Source organism: Electrona antarctica (genome assembly GCF_951216825.1).
Source record: "Electrona antarctica genome assembly, chromosome: 2".
Lineage (NCBI taxonomy): Eukaryota > Metazoa > Chordata > Actinopteri > Myctophiformes > Myctophidae > Electrona > Electrona antarctica.
This window is the reverse complement of record NC_136807.1, coordinates 37,105,345-37,119,127: the sequence shown is the minus strand read 5'-3', so window position 1 is coordinate 37,119,127 and position 13,783 is coordinate 37,105,345. Positions and strand designations below refer to the sequence as shown.

Here is a 13,783-nt window from a genome sequence, read left to right as displayed (position 1 = left end):
GACATCGGAATGGTTTTTAAATTGCATCGAGCATTTTCATTCGGATTTAAGTTTTTGTAGGTGTTTACATGACAACGTTTAATAGGATTTAACTTCTATTCGGAATTAAGAGGGGTTGAAAGACCTCATGTAAACGTACCCAGTGTTTTCTATGTTTTAGCCTTGTTTTCAATCTTTTGTCACTCTAGTCTACATGATGCTCTGAATGTCAGTGGGAATGTGCAGCCTGATCTAGGCTGTTATGGTCAGTGTACTGAGCAAATGGCTCTCCCAAAAAGAACTGTACTGATGTTTACTACTTTTATAAAAGTGGATAAATGTTGTACTTCTTCTGCCATTGGTGTTTGTTAACCTATAGTTACCATTTCATAATTTCCCAAAACAGTAAATACGAAGTAAACAGAGGATGTGCTGGTGAAATCAACCATTTCCTACCTACTGTGTAAATTTGCATTTTGGGTGATATTTGTTGCCAAATGTGTAAACACACCTGCTCTGCTGACACACTATTTGCCTTACCTTTGTCTAAGGCCACTCAGACCCATTGTTTTGACAGCAATATTGTGCATTTTATCAACCACAGTATTATGGAGTCAAATGGCCAGGTAAAGAAGAGTTGCATGCCTGGTGTAGCATTTCCATGTTTGTAAAAACATGAAGATTTCAGTGAAAAACATTTGCATTGCTCTGGGTCTCTCTGAACCACAGGGCTAAAGCCTATATGTACTTACATACGTACGTTTGACAAAAACAACTTCAATACATAAAATTATACTTTATGTAGGCCTATAATAAATGTAATTAAATGAAACTTAGCCTATAATCAATCGAACCATGATCCATGCAGATCAGTGTATGACAACCTATTTGGACATTGTTAAATGTAGGCCTATGTTAAGATCTATTTTTGGTATTGTATTGTATGTATTATGTTGGAGAACAAGTTTCACGTCTCAAAGATTATTTTACTTTCAGTACTTGCTATGCTGAAATTAACTACTGGTTTAAAGAAAAGATTTAGGCCTATAGTCAAATGTAATTCCAATATAATACATGAAACCAATGCATAATGATACATTATTTATACCAGTAACAGGTAGTTACACAGTAAATACAGCACTGTTTCAGTGTACTACTGTTGAAACTGGCAAACTGCATATAAAAAAAGATCACACAATTACTGATTCTTGTATTTGAAAACATGAAAATATCAAGCAAAAGCAAATTTTACTGACAAATTTAAAGAAAAGGTATGCGAGTGTGTGTGTGTGTGTGTGTGTGTGTGTGTGTGTGTGTGTGTGTGTGTGTGTGTGTGTGTGTGTTTGTTTTGATTCGGATTCCAAGCAGCCTTATTTCTATGGCAACGCACATCACAACCACAGCAGCCATGGTGCGCACGCTCTGATGAGTCGTGACGCAATGATTGTGCGACGCACATGTTTGAGGTGAAAGGGCAAGTGGCCATCTTCGCAGAGATTTTCCCTGATTAGTTTAGGGTAGCGTATCTCAACATCATTTTGGAGCGTATTTGTTTGACCTTTATTTTATTGAATAACTTCAGATATTGGTCCGCTTGTGTTATTTAGGACCGAGTTATTTTGCCTTTTGTGGTGCTAACTAGCTAACTAGCTCGGTGCTGGTTTGGTCCGGCGATGGCTGCTTAGCTTAGCTAGCTATCTCTGGCTGTAAACAAACAGTGTTGATAGTGTATGTTGTTGTTGGCAAACAGTGTTAAAAGTAAGCGTGGTCGCTTTGGGGAAAATATCTACTAAACGTTCATTTAAATCGTTGCGGAATACGGTGGATTTTGGCATTTTTGAGACATCACGCTACGCTGCATGCCGAGCAAGGCTAGCTAGCGTCACAACTTTTATTTTTGATGACCGTGCTAGATTGTCCCAGCTAGCCCCGAAGGTCTGTACGTTCTCCGCAGGTTGAGGTGAGGCAGGATCAGCATGTCGTCCTTCTCCGAGTCTGCTCTGGAGAAGAAGCTGTCTGAGCTAAGTAATTCGCAGCAGAGCGTACAGACTCTGTCGCTATGGATCATCCATCACCGCAAACACGCGGCTCTCATTGTCAAAGTTTGGCACAGAGAACTGAAAAAATGTAAGTTTTGATGATTGTTGTAATGCGTGTTTGTGACTGTTACATTGCGATATGTGTGATTAGGCAACCTAAGCCATGTATGCTGTGGTTCTCAAACTTTTATTTATGTATGCAAAGCCAATGACCCCCCCCCACACAGACTGTGACCATGGCTCATAGCCAGGGCTCCAGAGTAACTTTTTCATAGGTGTTTTTCACAGCATGTAGGTGGCAGGTGCACACAGAGATGCTGTTGTTGAGATGGACAGATTTTTTTTGATGGGTGTACGTGCTTCCAAAATGAGTTTGATTGATTAAATACTTTATTAACAGTTTGCGAGGACAGGCACTGCACAGGGAAGTACTAACATTGCATAGCCAGCCTTCATCTGCCTTTGCAATTGCAATGCATATTGCCCCAGGCAGATTATGTCTGGGCTAGATTTAGCCGCAATTTGCAACTCTAGATTTGTTTACAATGGGATGAATCTAGAGTTGCAATACCCTCCATTGACTCCCCACTCATCCAATTTGGTTTGTGATCTGCGTGTCTTAAACAACGTTAAACTCACCAACATTGCAGCTGTAGCTTGAATTATCCTCTTTCAATCTGCCGAGCTTGTTTTTCATAAAAATCCCCCGTAGACATGTTATGAGCTACTTTCTGTGCAGGTGATTCTTTTTCTAAGTGCTGGAGTTTGGAAGCACTCGTCATAAGTCACTGAATGGCCCTGCGTACCACCTGTTTCGAATTTGCACATAATGCAGGAGGCAGCAGCGCGACCCGTTAACAAAAACGAGTGCTTCCAAACTGCAACACTTAGAAAAAGAATCACCTGCAGAGGATGTCTTGACAGAAAGTAGCTCATAACATGTCTACGGGGGATTTTTATGAAAAACAAGCTCGGCAGATTGAAAGAGGATAATTCAAGCTGGGACTACAGCTGCAATGTTTGTGAGTTTAACGTTGTTTAAGACACGCAGATCACAAACCAAATAGGATGAGTGGGGAGTCAATGGAGGGTATTGCAACTCTAGATTCATCCCATTGTAAACAAATCTAGAGTTGCAAATTGCGGCTAGGCTAGACTGGGAGGACTAAACGGCCGAAATGGTGACAAGCCAACCAGATTCGTCTGGAAGACTGGAACTAGGCTATAACCAACTAGGGCCCAGTTAGCTCTGGTCCATAGCCTTCTACTGCTTCTACGATTCTGCCCTGCAGTATAAGGCTATGGGACTTTCGGTTTTAAATCTCAAATCAAAATCAGACCAGCTTCTCCTCTTTAGTGGAAATCTCACGAATGTTTAACCTACTCACCAATACAAAGACTGGTTGTGTCAATAGAAAGCCTACTTTCCTTAGTGGACGCACTCTGAGCCCCCCACCACACGTATAAACGGTACTTTTTGGCCGAAAGGGGATTTTGTTTCCACCGGAGAAAAAAATACTTTTAGTTACTCCAATGCGCCCTCTACCGATATTGCCCAGAGAACTGCCTCATAGAGAATATTTTTCCTCTGGTGAAAAAAAATCCCTTTCTGGCCAAAAAGTACCGTTTATACGTGTGGTGGGGGGCTCAGAATGCGTCCACTAAGGAAAGTGGGCTTTCTAATGACGCAACCCGCCTTTGTTTTGGTAAGTAGCCAAAACGTTCTTTTAAAATACGCTAAAGAGGAGAGGCTGGTCTGAAACCGAAAGTCCCATAGCCTTATACTGCAGGGCAGAATCGTAGAAGCAGTAGAAGGCTATGGACCAGAGCTAGGGCCCAGTATGCAAATATGGGGCGGCAATATCCAATTAGTCACGCAGTGATATTAGTATCGCTACACAAGTCTAGGGAAGTACAGTACAATACAAGGTCTGCTAAAAGGATGAAAACGGAAAAAGCCTTTCAGCTTGTTTCCATTGGTGTTCCGACATACTCAATTCTCAATATCATGGTGCGTGCGCCATGATGGCTCCACTGTAGTATCTATCTAGTACAGAGCAAATAGCCATGGCTTGGCTCACACAACATAAAATAGCATTAATGTTGTTGTGAAATTCAAACATAAAATCTTTAGGATGATGAAAATATCATATTGATTTAATTCTTATTCTTCATGTGTTTTTCAGCCAAACGCAACAGGAAGCTGACATTCCTCTATCTGGCCAATGACGTCATCCAGAACAGTAAAAAGAAAGGACCAGAGTTTGCTAAAGACTTTGAGTCTGTCCTCGTTGATGCTTGCTCTCATGTTGCACGGTAGGTGAGCCACTAGTAATGTTTGCAGCCTTTAGTTTGCATGGCTTGAGATAGTTGAACAATTATGGGCAAATGTTTGTAGGTGCAGGGGGCTGAGCCGGGAAGTACTTTGGGGGCATATGGGGTGCTGGCATATGTCATTGATTGTCACCGTCACTGAAGGACTGTGAGAAAATAGAGGGATATGTGTGTAACAGGAGACCCGTTACACACTATTCTCTAGTCATTATCTAAATGCACTGTGTAATAGAAGCCTGCTTATACAACAAAAATTCCCTGAATTCAATGCTTTGTTGACTGTTGTAAACAAATAAACAATCTATTGTACTGTATTCTCCTGCCTTGTTCTGTTCTTCTTTATGTGCGCCATTCCGGTTCCCTGGCTCGCTGTAGTGAATCAGATGAGAACTCTAAGAAACACATGGAGAGGCTGCTAAACATCTGGAAGGAGAGAAGTCTCTACAGAGGTGATTTCATCCAGCAGCTCAAGTTGGCCATAGAAGACTCAAACAGTCCCAGACCAGGTAGGTCTACTGGCTTTAAGGGCATGCTGTTTGTTAGACATTCATTAATGTAATATACTACAGTACAAATCCATTCATTCATTGAGTCTGTTCCATCCATCTGTCTGCTTTCTTTCTTTCTTTCTTTCTTTCTTTCTTTCTTTCTTTCTTTCTTTCTTTGAAAAAGCATGGTGTTTCTTAGAGTAAACTAAAATAGCTGAGGTTCAGTTAAGCCACTCAAATCAAAGTTGAACATGTTGTTCCATTCAATGTTCAAAATATTTCATGGTATTGGTGAAGGATATAAGACCCAGGTGTGTGAAGCTTTTGATTGGTGTGTGTTTTTAAGTGACACATGCCTTTGACTGTCTGTTAGATCCGGCTGTAGCCGTCATCACCAAAGACAGCGGTGAGTTTTCATTGTTCTACGACCTGTTTCTCACCACACCTGGTAAAGGCTACTAACTATTCACTGACAGTTAACTATATGGGTTGCCACCATCTATTATTTTCTTATTTACTTTTTCCAATTTTAATTTTTGAGTGGTGCACACCACTCCAATGCCTGGCTTTGTGTGTCCCTGTGTCTGTGTGTCTGTCTGTTTGGGGTATGAACAGTACCGTTGGGTGACCTCAAGTGGCACTATTGAGCAGCCTACAGGCCCATTCACACTGACTACTATAACAATACAAGTATAACTAACAATAAAACTGTACAGTACAGTACAGTAACTATCAGACACGGGTGTGATTTTTATGAATCACATCATCGACCCCAAACAAATCTTTTACAATAATTGACACGATCTTATAAATGCATGATTTTGTGTAACGGTGTTGCACAAAGTACTGAAAATAGCAGATTAACAAGTTCACAACATGTTGCAAGACAAGGTGTTGTGAGCTTCTTTGTCGGCTATTTTAGGTATTTTTAATTATTATTTCTTCACCTATACTGACCCCCACAAAAAAGAATGTGTTTTTCTCAATGTTATTTAAAAAATAATAATTGATACTAATTAATTTGATTAACTGTTGCACCCCTAGTTGTCATTCTTATATTAATCTGAATGGAGACGGTGGCTTTGATGCTTGCACTCTAATCTCCCTGCCTGTGATGTTGCTTATCCAATGTTTTATGCTAATTGTATTGTTACATGTCAGATAAAATGTACAAGTATTTCTGAGACAAATCACAGTTACTGTGTCGTCTCAAAGCCGAATGTTGTACTGGGAATAATACTGGTGACAGTTGGTGGCCTATCTTAATGATATCCTCTGATTTATTTAACTTGGTGACTTGGTGTCCAATTATCAGTCGACAGAAAATGTTTTTTGTCAGGTGAAAGCTCATGAAATGTAATGTGAGTCGACCCCATGCCGCCTAAACGCCGCCAGCCAATCATGTAGTAGCGACCTAGTCATGATTGGCTGCCTCCGACCACACTCAACCATGGATCTAAAAAAAAAAATACGGTAGATGCCTCATTGGCCGCTGCAGTTCATTGGAGTGACGTGTCTCCAATGAAGGGAGGAAGTCAAGCGGAAGTGCTTAAGGCTTTTTTTTTTTAATTATTATTATTTTTTTAACAAATCTTTATAATAGAGGGTATGTGCGTGACATCATCGTACCTGGAAGTTATGCGGGAACGCCCACTGAGTGGCAAAAACGACTTTCTGGCCTTGACAACCCCATTCATCCAACAGAAAAGTCCTGTCTGATTGCATTAAACAATGTTAAACTCACCAACATTGCAGCTGAACGAAAAGCTTGAATTATCCTCTCTATCTGCAAAGTTTTTGTTTCATGAAAATCCACCATAGAAACGTTATGAGCTCCTTTCTGTCAAGAAATGCCCTGCATTTGATTATTTTTCTGTGTCTGAGTTTGGAAGTGCTTGTTTGCCTCCTGCATTATGTGACATTTAGAAACCGGTGGTACGCAGGACGGTTGAGTGATGTCCAACGAGCACCTCCAAACTCCAACACTCCATGCTGCTCAATGTTTTGCCACTCAGTCTAGATGAGGGGGGCGTGTCCTGATGGGAAAATCATGCATGTGCATACTCTCTATAGTCATGGACATGGTACAATAGCCTACATTACAATACAAAACAAGACAAACAACAAAGTTATTAATACAACATTAGAGCCAGGGGAGCAGAAAACATTAAAGAGTGAACACAAAGCAACAGTTTTCGCAGCTTATTTAGAAGTGCTGAAGGCATTCGCTGAAGGCACGCTGCGTCGCTGCCCAAGTGACGTCACCCATGCGACTCCTCCATGTATCTCGCTGTCACTCAAGAGACTACTGGCCAATCACAGCGCGTCTTTTCTGGGACTTGTGTTATGCAGCTTCGCAATGAATCTCGGGAAAATTGTGCATTCAATTTTGACACGCGCCTCAGAGCCGGAAAGGGTGTCTACGTTCATATGTCTATGCTCTCAACCATAGACATATAGTTGGGTTGTCTACGGCAGTTCCGTGACCGCGGAGAGCAAAGGTCCGTTTCTCAATTGATCTGTCATCTAGGAGGGTTATTAAACAAATTGAGCCCCCATGTACCTCACAAAAATGTGGGGAAAATTCATGAGAGCCCCAAATCCATATGACCACCATCAAAAACCTGTTAAGGCACAATAAGGCAAAATTACCTAAAATTCATTCTGCTTTCAGTAGCATGTGACGTGTCAAACTTTTCATGATTCTGAATCCATTCCAAGCATTAGTTTTGCACAAATGTGCTGACCTCATCACGTTTGTGATGACGGCTATGGCTGTTTTTAGCCCAAGGGGTGTTTTTTGTGCAAAACTAATGCTTGGAATGGATTCCGAATCATGAAAACCCTCTAGTTTGACATGTCACATGCTACTGAAAGCGGAATGAATTTGAGGTAATTTTGCCTTATTGTGCCTTAACAGGTTTTTGATGGTGACCATATGGATTAGGGGTCCTCATGAATTTCCCCTGCATTTTTGCAAGGTACATGGGGGCTCAATTTGTTTAATAACCCTCCTAGATGACAAATCCATTGAGAAACGGAACTGCTGTAAACGACCCAACTAATAAATACCGCAGCGGAGCGCCTGATGACACCGGCTAATATTATGAGCAAACTGGACAGCAGGAAAGACGCACAACGGAGACGGAGTTTGTTACACCTGACAAATATGACTATATAATATTTATTGTTTTTTAAATAGAATAATCAATACCCATTTACTCATCATGTGAATGCTTGCGTTGTCTTGTCCATGAATACAATTTATTTACTGCTGGGTTATTGCTAACGATGTCTGTTTAGGTTCAGATAATTTATGAGCATTTTATTTTACCACAATTCTATGGTCAAAATGTATTGCACACATTAAACAAATATTTGAAACAGTTGAGACGAATAACCATATAACTCATTATCCATAATGGCCTTTTTTCAGGGAGGGGTCCGAATACATTATGGACTTATATGGTTTTGGTTATTCGTCTCAGCTGCTCCGACAGATGAATCGACTATGAAAATAATCTTTAGTTAGGCGTTTGTTATATGACTAGTCACTGTACTGGTTGTGCTTTAACAGCCTACAAAACTAGTTTCTCAAGTGTTGTGAATTGCGTTTCTAGTAGAAGAGAAGAAGCCGGTGAAACGAAGCTACCAGAAGATTCAGATTCAGGAGGAGGAAGAGGATGAGGATGATGACTACAGAAGCCACACCTCCCCTCGCAACACAGATTCCGGGGCAGCGCAGCTGGTAGGAGTCAGATTAATTGTCAGTTCATAGTCGGGGGATATTAATAAAAAAATCTGGGAATAAAAGGGAGCAAAAAAAAGAACACCAACAAGTCATAGGGACTTGTTTCCATGTATTCAAGTCAGAAAAGGGGGAAAAATATTTCAGGTCTGTCTTGAAGGAAGCCAGTGATCCACATGTTTTAAGGGTCAGGGCATTCCACACTTTGGTGGCAGTGCAATAGAAAGCTAATTTACCCACGTTTGTTCTGTAGGTGGGTGGTACCAGATTATTGTCACTCCCTCTAGTATTTTGGCTGTGGGTGTTACTCACTTTGGTGAGGTAGTTAGTCAGGTATGAGGGTAATGAGAGCATTAATGTCAGAGTGTAGTCATCATTTTGTAGTCATCAGGCCGAACCCTCACTCTGGAACTTCCTTTCCCTCAAACTGGAAGAATAACAATAAAATCATGACTCGTTCTCTCGTAGCCTGCGGCTTTTATTGGGAAAGATCGGTTTGAGGGAAAGGAAGTTCCAGATTGAGGGTTCCGGCCTTATGACTACAAAACCGGATCATAAACCCGAGAAGGAATGCTGCCCAGGCTAATGGCAGAGCCCCTTTGACTATCTTGACTACAATGTTGTTAAAGCATTGCTTCATGCTTGTCCCTGTTTTTCAACTCTTTCCTCTTCTCTTCTACCATGTTTTCCATCTGTTCATATTCATACACGTACATGTGTGCTTCCAGACAGAGGAGTTGGTGAAGGCTCTGCAGGACCTGGAGAATGCTGCTTCGGGGGATGCAGCTGTCCGACAGAAGATCGCCTCGCTCCCCCAAGAGGTCCAGGATGTGTCTCTGCTAGAGAAGATCACAGGTAAGACCAAAGCCTTGACTTTGAGCGGAGTACTTTTTGTACTCATCTGTTAAACATCTCTCTATCTCAATAATCAGCTTAGCAATAGCGGCTTCTGCTGTTATCGGATGATTTCATCTCTGCGAGACCTTATCAACACCATGCAATGCAGCCAGTATGGACATTTCCACATATTGACGTTGTTGTCAGCCATTGTCCGATGTGGCGTTGTTGGCCGCGTTGGCCGATAATTACTAACCGTAACCCTAAATCTAACCCCAAGTCATTTTCACTATGTTTTCGCTTCAGTGGCAATAATTTCACCTCCCCATTTCCTAGTCGCCTACTCGCTGTAGGCATTGTGGAAATGTCCAGATATAACTCCATTGCATGGTCCTGATAAGAACATACTGGTGATTATTGGTTCATAACATTCGAAGCGGGTGAATAATCTTATTCTCCCCCGCACAAAATGTCCTTTGCTATTTGCACGTCCTAGACAGGAGGTAACTTCCCTCGTGCACGCGCACCCCACTACTGTATGAACCATAAAGAACAGAATAAGGGGGTTTAATGGGGGTTTATTTGTCAAGTTGTCGGCAAGGTTTTAGATCACTGTGTTGGAACTAGCTTCCAAGGAAGACATCAGCTGCAACTCCATGTGCATCGCATCATGAGATAGAATGTTATAACGGTATAAAGTTACTTTCAGACGGGCATCGATTAACGCAGGCGACGTCGCCTGGATCAACGACAGGTCTGCTCATGAGAGGCGCGACAATGCAAGCGAAGGGGAAAAAAAGCTCAACAGAATCCAGGTCTAGTCAGTTGTGGGTGTGTGCACGAAATGAGCACACGTGCAACAATTTCACGGGACCACGCTCACATAAATATGCTTGCGTTGTTTTGTCACCCTTCGACTTCTCTGCGTGTACAGAAAAAGAAACGCAGGTCTCATTGAAAATGAATTAATAGCCAGTAGCCACGTTAATCGCTACCCGTTTGAAAGTACCTTAATGGATACCTCAGACATACTGTATGTCTGTTATACTGCCCACCTTGACAGGCACATAGCCACGGGAACTAGGGGTGCTGGGTGGATTTATACATTTTAGGTAAGAAATTGGCCATTTAGTTGCTCAGCCTTGATTCATTTCACATCTGCAATTGCTAGTTTAAAACTTTCATCAATATTAGCTACTTCCATATACACTTAGTATGCCTACTCCATGTCAACTTCAGAGCGCTTCTGATTGGCTTGCTGTTCTATCTGAAATATAGTGAGCTTTTCTCAACTTTGACACAAAAAAAAACTGATGAATGAAATACATTACTTGCGCCGCCTCCCACCATGGTTGTACATTTCTGGGTATATTTCCTATTGTATATTGCATATTGTACAATTTCCTCAAAATGCATTTTAGGAAGTGAAGCATACTTCATGATGGTCCACAGGTGCACTGAGATCGATTTCCGGGTCACAGGCAGGATAATGCAAGAGGGACAAGAGGAGGAGGCACAACATTGTGAAATGAAAAGAGTGTGTGTAATGACATAAAGTTCCTTCTGTCTGTCCAGACAAGGAGGCGGCAGACAGACTGTCCAAGACGGTGGACGAGGCCTGTCTCTTGTTGGCGGAGTACAATGGTCGCCTAGCAGCCGAACTGGAGGACAGGAGACAGCTGGCCCGCATGCTTACAGATTATATCAGCAGTCAGAAGGAGGCGCTCGGCGAGAGGGAAAAGAAACTAGATGTAAGGGACTTTCCACAAAATGACTGGAAATGCCACATCCACTTTCTTCAACACTTCAGTGTAGTTCGATGTTGGCCTGAAAATGTAGCTCAAGCTAGTATAAGGATCTCACTGTACTTTTGATGTAGTAGCCCAAAACTCACCAAACATAACGTGAAATTCGAGGAAAACTGCCTGTGCTTAATATAAACTAAAATACATAATTAGTATTATTTGAATAGCTTCTGCCATACATAGTGTGGATGGGGAAAATGTTTTAAGTTTTATATGATTAATCTGAATTTCATATGAGTGGAAATGGTGGATATTAAAAGCCAATTGTATTCATTAAATGTGTTCTTAAAATATTTTTATTTGAATCTGTCTGGGCAGCAATGCAAACACGTCGCTATAGAAACTTTGATTTCGCATATAATCATGACTTGTCCTCTTTATTATCCTCAACAGGAGTACAAACAGAAGCTAGCAAGGGTGACCCAAGTACGGAAAGAGCTCAAGTCTCACATCCAGAGTCTCCCAGACCTCTCGCTTCTCCCCAATGTAACAGGGGGTCTGGCCCCCCTTCCTTCGGCTGGCGATCTCTTCTCAACAGATTGATGAGATATTCTCCAAGTCCACTAACCAGGAAAACACTGTTGAAACTCTTCTTTCCCCCTAAAAGCCTACCCACCACCACCTCTATTAACTCTACATGGGGGAGAGAGGGATGAAGAAAGGGACATTTGGTGACAACATAGAACACACACATTTGGGAGGAGAGTCGGAGGAGTTTGGCTCTCTTGTTTGATATGTCAAAGATGCTACATCACCAGCCTGGATCATCAAAGCTTACTGTTTTGTCTAGTTTTTATTCTTTATCTTTTCATTTTTATTACGAGAATGTGAGCCATCCAATTATGTGTTTGTGAAGAGGGGAAGGCAAATAACCTAAGCTAAAAGAATTGTTATTGTTATTGGTTATGTGTTATTTTCTTCATGGCCTGTTCAAGTGTGGACAAAGTCCTCTGGGCCGTTTGCTGTCACTGTATTAGCTGATAAGAATCCACTGAGATGATAATGTATCATATGCGTTATGTTCCTTCAGTTGGCTTTAAGTTGGTTGCTTTTAATTGACGCAGCTCACTGGGTTGTTTGTGTGTTTGTAGAGGGGGTGTCATTTTTTTTGTTGTCCTGAATGTTCAGTCAGTAGCTGTTAGACACTCAATACAGCAACTTTAGCCATTAGTCTGAGATATTTGTTACTATCCCTCCCACAACAAAACTCAATTATTTGTGTAAATGATGGGTTATTGACTTAGTCAACTCCTCGTTTGCTTTATTTTAACATACATTCAATACTCATCGTGTCATTGATCTTGTTCTGTATTATAAGCCTGAGTGCAGTTCAAGTACAGTGACTAGATAGGCCTGGATCATTTTTTTATCCCCTCTTTTTAATATGACAGTAACATTATGTAGTCGTTTTACCCTGTCCTTCCTTTTAAGCATTTGGTTTAAGTAATTAACTAGCACAAAAGGTCACTCATGAATCAAAGTTATTCATATAATTTAAGTAGTGTTTCGTGCTCCCGTTTGGGCATGAGGATTAAGCCTATACTCACTGGGCAACTGTGTATTTGCTCAGTAGTAGAGTTGGGTTGCCGTGAAGGCACACATCATGAAAGAAAATTAAACAGATTGTTGCTTTTCAAAACCCGGCCTGAACGTCCCTTGTTCAATGTGTAAAAATTGGGCTTTGTATGTTCAGCTTCACTCGTCTGCTCTTCTAAGAGGAGAATTTTGAAATGGTTTAAATCTTTGACTGTTTGGCTTTGTATGCAACAAATAGCCTCCACAGTTACGCCCTTTTCTCAGGTGTCCATTGGATTGATCATATTTTTTTAATAACGGTTGACAATCCATGATAATTACCTTTTCAGTTTACTAGTAGTTTTGTAGTTTGAAATCCAGATGTTCTAAGTTTTCTGTCAAGACAACAGGAGAATATAGTTTGGAGACTCTAAATTGCATTTTCAGTTTTCTAGGTGTATAGACATTTTTATGAATTGACTGATAGGGAACTTTATAAAATAAAACCAGGAGCTATGTAGTAAAGTCTTCTCAAGGTTTGAAAGGCTTGCACAACCTTATAGATCTGTTGGTGGGTCTTTGCCAGTGTGGCACCGCAGGTATGAGTTGTCATCTGCTAGAGACCTACCATACTGTCCAGTGTCCACTTTGTGACAATAAATATAGTCCTCCGGGCTGCTAAAATCTGAATCACAATTGTTCTCCTTAAGATCACAGTTCTCTAAGAAAATTGATTAGATTGAAACCTAAAAATTGTTTAAAATGTAAGAATAATGGCTGCTAATTTCTTATGACAAAATCGGTCGATTTGCATGAGTGCAGGTCGCATAATCTTTATAAATGAGCACATTTTGGGTTGTGAGATTGAAGTTTGACCCTGAGTTAAAAGGTTATCAACCCTTTCAAATGTATTTGCAGCCAACTCTCAAATGCAGTTTTGTAACTTGTCTTTCAAAGACATCTGAATCTGACTAAAATGGCTGTGGAAAATCATCCACAACCATGAAATCTGAGTAGTGGGATATGACCAGCTCTCCA

The 13,783-nt window shown here is 41.0% G+C and overlaps 1 protein-coding gene across 2 annotated transcripts; it reads left to right on the top strand.

Moving 5' to 3' along the window:
• Positions 1-1,394: 1,394 nt before the first annotated feature.
• On the top strand, positions 1,395-13,073 carry rprd1b (regulation of nuclear pre-mRNA domain containing 1B). Of its 2 annotated transcripts, XM_079492407.1 has the most exons (8): positions 1,395-2,106; positions 4,205-4,334; positions 4,728-4,858; positions 5,214-5,246; positions 8,461-8,588; positions 9,317-9,443; positions 11,001-11,176; positions 11,624-13,073. In XM_079492407.1, the coding sequence occupies exons 1-8, from the start codon at positions 1,956-1,958 to the stop codon at positions 11,771-11,773; spliced, it is 1,026 nt and encodes a 341-aa protein (XP_079348533.1). In that variant the 5' UTR covers positions 1,395-1,955; the 3' UTR covers positions 11,774-13,073. The 2 variants fall into 2 exon arrangements, with proteins under 2 accessions (XP_079348533.1, XP_079348534.1); XM_079492408.1 differs by lacking the exon at positions 5,214-5,246.
• The last annotated feature ends 710 nt before the right edge of the window (positions 13,074-13,783 follow it).

Coding starts and splice junctions, on each gene's coding strand:
- rprd1b (XM_079492407.1), top strand. CDS start 1,956: ATGTCGTCCTTCTCCGAGTCTGCTCTGGAGAAGAAGCTGTCTGAGCTA. Junction 4,859..5,213: donor CTCAAACAGTCCCAGACCAG/GTAGGTCTACTG, acceptor ACTGTCTGTTAG/ATCCGGCTGTAGCCGTCATC. Junction 5,247..8,460: donor CGTCATCACCAAAGACAGCG/GTGAGTTTTCAT, acceptor TTGCGTTTCTAG/TAGAAGAGAAGAAGCCGGTG.